The sequence below is a fragment of the Cnephaeus nilssonii genome (assembly GCF_951640355.1).
Source record: "Cnephaeus nilssonii genome assembly, chromosome: 12".
In the NCBI taxonomy this organism is placed as follows: Eukaryota; Metazoa; Chordata; class Mammalia; order Chiroptera; family Vespertilionidae; genus Cnephaeus; species Cnephaeus nilssonii.
The window spans coordinates 29,187,360-29,195,783 of record NC_137083.1 but is presented as its reverse complement, the minus strand read 5'-3'; the positions used below and the strand labels follow the sequence as shown (position 1 = coordinate 29,195,783).

General features: G+C 47.9%; 1 protein-coding gene across 4 annotated transcripts in view; it reads left to right on the top strand.

Moving 5' to 3' along the window:
* Window positions 1-2,547: 2,547 nt before the first annotated feature.
* CFAP69 (cilia and flagella associated protein 69) overlaps window positions 2,548-8,424 on the top strand; it is a 55,488-nt gene continuing 49,611 nt past the window's right edge. For all 4 annotated transcript variants that reach the window (XM_079786311.1, XM_079786310.1, XM_079786312.1 and 1 more), the window contains exon 1: window positions 2,548-3,023. In XM_079786311.1, the coding sequence (XP_079642437.1) occupies window positions 2,844-3,023 (180 nt within the window). In that variant the 5' untranslated portion in view covers window positions 2,548-2,843. The remainder of the gene's footprint in view (window positions 3,024-8,424) is intronic.

Genomic DNA, 8,424 nt, shown 5'->3' with positions numbered 1-8,424 from the left:
TGATTTCAGAGAGGAAGAGAGAGATAGAAACATCAATGATGAGAGGGAATCATTGATTGGCTGCCTCCTGCACGCCCCCTACTGGGGAACAAGCTTGAAACCTGAGCATGTGCCCTGGACCAGAATTGAGCCTGGCCCTTGAGTCTGCAGCCGACACTCTATACATGGAGCCAAACTGGATAGGGCCAAAAAATATCTTTTTTAATGTAATTCTGTTACTAATATTGCATGGGAATATTTATTATTTAATATGTATTTATTTATTTGCTAAATCTGGCAACCCTACTTGAGGGGTGAACTTTGACCAAAGAGATGCAGCCCCAGAGGGAACTGGTGGATAAATTCTTCCTTCCTTTCCCCCAGATGGGCTGTTCCGAGGTGCAATAATCCATAGGCCTCCAGGAAAATATTGTAAAAGGCTGAAGCATTAACTGCACTTACAAAGCTTTGGCCAGCTCAATAACACCTGTATTTGTACTCCCTTCTTCACTGCCTGCCTCACTTCCATCTTTTCCTAACTATGCTTCCCAGACATAGTGCCCCCCAATAAAGTGGCAGCAGTTGAATGTTTGTTGTGGTTTGTTTATGGCAGGCTCTAGGGAACCGAGGATAGCACAGTAGTTTTGGTAGTGGATTCTTCAAATGGAAAATAAAACAAGAAATAATGATTTTTTTTTACAAAGCAGGCTCAAAATTCAGATATGTTGGAGCCCTTGAAGAAAATGCATCTCCCAGGGACAGATTTACATTGGTCAAATGCACAGTGATAAATTGTTAAATCAAAATAGTAATTTATCACTACTGGGAGAAATATCAGTGTCCTATAGGCAAGAATACCAGTATTGCCTTAAATAAGCATATTCTATTCTTGAATCTGTTTTTTCCTACGAATTCCATTTATAACCCAAAGGATGTTGGAATCAGTTACGGGCTGACTTGTATCCTCCTAAGATTCATATGTTGAAGTTCTAACCCCTAGTACCTCAGAATGACTGTACTTGGAGAGAGGGCCTTTAAAGAGGTAATTAAGATAAAATGAGGTCATATGAGTGGCCCCTAATCCAGTTTAACTAGCATCCTTATAAGAAGAGCAGTTTAACATGGAGGGAAGACCATGTGATGACAAAGTCAAAATGGGGCCATCTACAAGCAAGGAGAGAGGCTTCCGAAGGAAACCAATCTTGGACACCTTGAACTTGAACTTCTAGCCTCCAGGCTGTGAGGAAATAAAATATCTATTGCGTAAGGTCAGATATGGAACAAAGGTCAGTTCCCCACCACCATCTCGGTCTTAGGTATTCCATTGTGTTTATCGGAGTGGTTTCAGTCTGCTTTTGATACAGTGTAGGCGGCGGAATGTGCAACTCAATTAAGGTCATGTTAATAATACACTTGACAAACCCGTTGCACTCTCCGTGGGTGATAGCAAACTTAGACCTGCTGAGCCCCATTCTAGGGGTAAGGCCTGAGAGGTGCTCCAAAAGTACCAATAGGTAACTGTAAAGATAAAAGAAAAAAGAATGCTGAAGCCCAGCCAAAGGAGTTTCAAGCAGGGCGAGCGTGGTCAACAGTGTAAAACACTACAGACAAGTACAGTGTCTGCAGACTTGGACCTCAGTCAGAGCAGTTTCAGAGAACTGGGCTGAGGAACGTAGAAGGATGCGTTGAGGTGAGGAAATAGAGACCGGAAATGCTCAGGACTCTTTCAAAGAAGCTTGGGGGTTGGCTCTGATTTACATAAAGTACTGCCAGCCCCAATCTGGTTTTCCCAGTTCTCTTTATTTGTGGAGCCAAAAATGTTATTCAGTGTTTGAACTGGTTAAGGCACCTTAGATCAACTTGCTTATTCTACAAATGAGAAGAGAAACCCTGAGAAGTGAAATGAAATGTATTTTTTTATGGAGATTCTGTGTAATTTTTTAGCCCTTAAATTTTATGGAAGCTATAAAAACATTTAAATCTTGAAGAATATCTGTAGGTTAAAAAAAAGGATTAAAAGGTTTAAAGGATTCTTAAATTTTCACAGCCAAGGTGTTTGGAGTGGTTAAGTTATAATGATGATTATCATGAGAAGCTTTTCCTTAAAAGTCTTTACCCTTCTCAGACTATTACTCAGGATTCAGTGAGTAGGTAACCAGTAATAGTAAAGACAACGGTAATCTTGATCATGTACTGAGTGCTTATGGGCCAAGCACCACTTTACAAAACTGCTCACAGCTGTCTAACAGGCAAGAAAAGCGAGATGAACTTGTTCTAGATCCAATGATTTGACTCAGACGTCTTCTCACATTGTGGGAAACGCCTTATTTATTTAACTGCCTCGTAGGACCACTCAGGTACAGAAGAGGTCGTAGGCTGCAAAATGTAAGTGACACGGGTCACTTCTCTGGGGTGAGATAAACTCCACTTCCAACACTATCCGTCCATCATGTGCCTCTTACACATCCCACATCCACACCTCATCCCTCCACCCACTCTCAAGAAGGCCCTGCGCACATTGCCAAAACGGAGCCGCACGGCGCCCCGCAACCTGCACAGCTACGTGCCCAGGTCTAGCGCACAAAGCAAACCTGCCATTCTGAGCGCGGAGGTGCAGGTTAGGGTTCGGGGTAGTTTGGATCCCCGGGCTTCCGTAGGAGCCGGGCGCTTCCAAGGTCTCTGGCCCCGCCCTTAGCAACGCGCTGGCGTGTTAGCAACCAGCTGGGAGGCGGGCGCACAGAGGTCCCCGGGTGGGCTGCGGCGGCGGCGCGGGGCCGGCGGCTCTCCGGTGGCCTTCCGTTCTCGGCGGCAGGGCGTCTCTGAGTCCCTCAGCGGCGGGCACATTGGAGGACCGAAGAGCCCCCATGCCTCGCCACGCCGTCGCCGCCGCGCCCACAACGGAGGCCCCAGCGCCGGCCGAGGCCCCAGCGACCGCCGAGGCCCCGTCAGCGGCCGAGGCCCAGGGGCCGCGCAGCAAGAGCAAGTCCGGCAGCCCTCGACAAATCCCGGTGGTCGGGGTGGTGACGGAGGACGAGGACGCTCAGGTAGGGTCCCGTGCACGTGCTTGGGGCGTTTGGGGTGTGTGTGGAGGGAGTCGATTGAGATCTGGAGGCGGGGACGAGTTGGGGGGCAGCCAGGACCGAAGTGGGGGCCCAAGTGGAAACGAGGGTATTCCGCGGGGCCGAGGTTCCTGTCAACCTCCAGGCATCCATGAGCTGGTCCCTCCGGGAACTGCGCAGCTGGCCAGCGGGTTGGGCTGTCGTCTTACCAACCTGCCCGGGGCCTCGGGCCACCAGGTCCTCGCCAGCGAGCGTCCCACCCAACTGAGCAGGGGAGGCTTTGCCGCTGTTCCTACAAAAGTGTGACTACGAAGGGCCTGGGGGGAAGGAAACATTCTTAGCAAAAACATGAATTTGAACACTTGTCTGCACTGTACTTGTGTACTCTATGTACTAGTAGATCCCTGCTATCTAGTGATGTTCTTGATAGAGGCGTATACTTTCTCCAGTCTTTAAATTTGGGTGGGGGGCGGGGGGGAGGGTGTCAGGGGATTGAGCAAAAAAGAAAAAAAGAGAGCGAGAACTCATGGACATGGACAACAGTGTGGTGACTGCGGCGGGGGACGGGGTGGGGTGGAGGGGGAAGAGGGCATAGAGGGGATAAATGGTGATGAAAAAATAAATTTGCTGCTGCTAAAACGTACACAGGGAGAAGAGGAAACTGGTGTTAAAATTAGAAATGAAGCATCGTTTTATGTGAAATTTGAAGCTGATTATGGGGTGGGTCAGGGAGGATTGGCAGAGAATAGAACTGATTTTTCTTTTGGTTTTTCTCTTTATTTCATTGATTTTATTGGGGTGACATTAGTTAATAAAATGATATAGGTTTCATGTGTACAATTCTATAATATATCACCACCCCAAGTAAAGTCTCCTATCACCATTTCCCCCCACTTTACCCTATTTTACCTCCCCCCACTCCCCTTTCCCTCTGGTAATCACCATATGGTTGTCTGTATCTAGGAGTTGTTTGTTTGTTTTTGCCTAATCCCTTCACCTTTTTCACCCAGCCTCCAATCCCCTTCCCCTCTGACAGCTATCAGTCTGTTCTCTGTATCTATGAATCTATTTCTTTTTTTTAAATATATTTTTATTGTTGATAGTATTACAGATATCTCCCATCTCCCTCCATCCCCCCTCTTCACAGCCCTTACCCCACACACACACCAGTATGAGTCTATTTTGTTTGTTAGTTTATCTTGCTTATTAGATTCTACATGTGAGTGAAATCATGTCACTTGTAATTGATCTAATTTATTGTGCATATATTTGGTTATGAATTTACTTGCTATACAAATTAATTCTTTCAAGCTGATCTGTTGAGAAGTTTCACTCCAGATGCTCCCGTGGGTCTCCACTGTAGTGGGGGTAGGTAGACATTCCAAGTCGTTTGTTGCATGCTAGGGTTCCATTGCTCCTCCCCCAGAGAGCCATGGCCAAGCCCTAGAACGTGAATTCTATGGAGGAATCCTGCCCTGCCAACCCACACTAATGGCCTGGGGCCACTGTGGCAATTACTGTTGAGACTTGACAAGTCTCAGGCTGCGTAAGGAGCCTCGTCTCCTGTGCCCACATCCTAGGGCCTTGGAGAATTCCGCGGGAGTAGCCCGTTGACTGGGGACCTCTGCTGCTGTGGGACCAGGGTTGAACTCTCTGAGGACGGTCAGACGTTTACACAGTAACCTGCGGAGCAACAGCATTTTTGCTTGAGGAGGAACGGGGAATTGACCCTGTCAGCTCTGTGGAAGTGTTTCAGCCACTTTTTTGTGGGCTGGGGAAAGAAGGACTTTTAAGGAACAGCAGCCCTCCACTCCCAGGGCTTCAAGGGGGCTCAACCCTACCACTGTCCTCCCAAGCACCGGGCAAAACTGGGAAGCAGGTGAATTTTGTCTCTTACGGTTCTCATTCATTCTTCCTTCACTTGGTGTAAAAGTGGGTGGGGGACACGGGTATGGGAGACAGGCAAGCATGGGTTAAGAAGAAAAAGAAAAAAGAGGAAATACTTTTAATGGGCCATTGCCAAAATAAGTCCACAGCGTATCAAGTAAAGCAAAACAAGTATACCTGTGTATATGTGTGTACGTTTTCTTCCTTCCCCTGTTCCTTTTTCTTTTATTACTCTCCTTCCAGGGCCCAGGATTCTCATCCAAAAAGAAATCAATTTGTATTTAATTAAAGTTCCCACCTTGTTAGCAATGACAAGAGAAAAATTCCGAGATGCACTACATTAAATTACATCAGGCCTTGGGAGAGGGAGAGAAAAAGACCAGAGTCGTTAACCATTAGCCAGCTGTGGGCTAGCTAACAGAAGACTGCTCACATTCCTGAAAGCATCTATTTAGCAGACTACTAGACCCCCATATCCCACGTATGCCTGAACTTTCAAGACCGCGCTTACTGTTGTCAAATGTAGTATTTCCTACTTATAGACTGTGTACCTGTCATAGAACTGCCTCCTCTTCACCTCCCCAACCCCCTTATCTGTAGCCAATGTAAATTCTTTCAGAACAATTTATATCTTTCTTCCCCAAACGTTAAGAATAAAAGTGCCCATCAATTGCAGGATGGTGGACATGTTTGTCTTTTCTCCCTGGCACCGCTGCTGGTGGTTTAGACTTCATTCCCCAGAACCTGGCCCTTTTTTGGCTGGCATGTGGCTCAGTAAATCTTACTTTTAGAAAAGCTTTCAGCCTCCAAGGTTCTTTTGTTTGTTTGTCTGTTTGTTGAACAACAGCTACTTCAGGAGTATTAACATTTTATAAAGGACTGAAGAAAAAGTATCTACCAAAAGAAATGAAATAGAATAAAAACTTATAGAGAACTGGGAGAAATGATCACTTGGGTTTTGTTTGTGATTGCTTTTACACATGAGGACCCTAAGGCCAGGAGAAGTTAAGTGCAAATTACTGTTTCTTTACTCAGAGTGGGGCCTAGTGCTCTTTGCCATCACTAAAATGATAACGTTTTAGATTGGGTAAAGCGGGTGTGTCTGGTAAGATGCAGGGTAGAGGTGAGGTGGCTAATGGCTGTGAGAATAGTCTGTCAATCCCCATAATAGAGACTGAGGAGGGGACAAGGGTCCCAGAGAATTCGGGAGGGCAGAATGAGTGGCCCCAGTGTCAATAAAAAGAAAAAGGAAGAAAAAAGATAACGTTTTAGACCTCTGCCTCAAGCCAGTAGAAGAAAAGACTCTTGGATCTCTAGATATTTTCAAACGATCCCACATTTGCAACTTCCTCCTCTGCCTATGCTCGAGAGACAGTGTATCCTGGCAGCTAAAAATGAGAGTGTGGATCCTACCTTAGTTCATTAAGCCAGCTCCATCATACACTTGAAATCACAAATTGTTTACTCTTTGCTTCCTATTTATTTTAATGCTGTTCCTCTCATTCTAAAAAATCGGAAACCCTCTAGAGCAGTGCTTCTCAAGTTGTAATGTACGTTTGGAGCACCTGGGGGTCTTACTAAAATGCAGATTCTGATTCTGCAGATCTGGAGGAGAGCTCTGGATCTGCTTTTCCAACAGGATTCCAGGTGACGCGGAGGCAGGAGAGTAAGGAGCTAAGAAAACTCCTCGCAAGTGGATTTCAGGAACTGAGACAGCTGAACAGACTGGCTGCGCGTTTACAGCCAGGTGCAGACGGCCACCAGGGCGGAAAGCCCCGCGTGCCTGAGCCCCGCGTGCCTGGTACGCTTGGCAATGGGCAGCACTGGCGCTGGACCTCGCCCCCAGGGGGCCTTCCCTCCCCTGGCAGATTGCTGGTTATTCAGTGTGGACCCCTGACCTTTCCTCCCTAGAGATAATAACTAGGTCTCACTCGTATTTCAGCTCCAGGCTCAGAAGAGCAGCAAAACCAGGTGATAACTAAACACCCCCTGCCCTGGTGTTGACCAATCAGTAGAAAGGGCACACCTGGAAAAGCTGATGAGTATTCTATTGACAGCTCCCCTAAGACCGCCTCTAAACTGCCAGCCTTCAAAAACCCTCAAAACAAAGGACCCAGTGCGCACTCTCCTTCCCAAGAGCACACCTGCCTTTCACTTCCCCGACAGGCCTGCATCTCCCAACCTCTAAGGGACCCAGGAGACTTGCAGCCAGGGGAGCAATGGGCAGTGGCAGCTTGGCAGGGCTCACCCCCCGAACCTGTCCCCAAGGCCCCCTTTTCTCTGACTTCCCAGCGAGTCAGAGCCGTCCCACCTTGGCTCGTTCCTTTCCCATCACGTTTTTAGAGAGCCAAAGCAGCCTCGCAAAGGCTGGCTCCTGTTGCTGCTTCTACCCTTGGCCCTTCCTTGTTTCACTGTGCCCAGCTGTAATAAACCTGCTCTCCAAATCGCCTGGACTCGTGCTGTGACATCTTTCCTGCACCAAGTCAGGAACCCACACACTACCAGCCCACCCTAGGCAGACCCACTCCGGGCCAGGTCCCCCTTCTGGTAACTGCGACTGTGGCTAATAGAGGACCCCATTTCCCACTTGGAGCAGCTGTGCTTCGTGTACAATAATTGCAGTATGATATGAACCGTGCTGCAGAGTTTCACAGCAACGAACTCCTGGAGAGCTGTGGGAGATAGTTTCATATGTATCTGGATTATAAAACAAAATAATAACAACAAAACAAAATTCCAACCCTCCACCAGAGGTCAGATGATATGGTAAAAAACAAGGGGCACCAAATGGGGCTTTAAAAGAACTGCTTGCTCCCTTCCTTGTCACCACGGTGCCTCAGTCAGTCCTATTAATGTGTCATCCTTCTCATCAGCCCTTTGGCTTGCTCCTTTTCCCAGTCTGTTTTCCGTAAACACCACTTTATTACTTTATCCTCCTCCTCATCCCTCTGAGTCCCACCCCTCTCTCTTAAAAAATAAAAATGTTTCTCTTGATGTGAGAAAGAGAGGAAGGGAAAGGGAGAGAGGGAGAAACATCAATGTGAGAGCGAAGCATTGATGGGGACTGAACCTACAACCTGGGCATGTGCCCTGACAGGTAATAGAACCCAGGACACTTCAGTCCATGGGACAGCACTCAACTAACAGCCACACCAGTCAGGGTCCACCTCTCTTTCTTTGGGGATTCAACAGTATCTCCTATTGCTTTCCTCATCCTATCTAATAAAGAGGGAATATGCAAATTGACCATCACACCATCACAAAGGTGGCAGGGCCCATAGCCACAAGATGGCAGCGCGCAGTCCCCTCAGCCCTGCCGGAGGCCCCCAGTCCTTTCAACCCTGCCAGGGGGCTGGCAGGCTCACAGTGCACCTGCCACCGGAGTCCCACAGTCCTTTCAGCCCAGTCAGGGGGAGAGGGGCGGCAGGCGCATGGTGCGGCTGGACCCGCCCTCAGCCCGACAGCTGTCCAGGACTGGCCTGAGGTGCAGGCAAGCCTC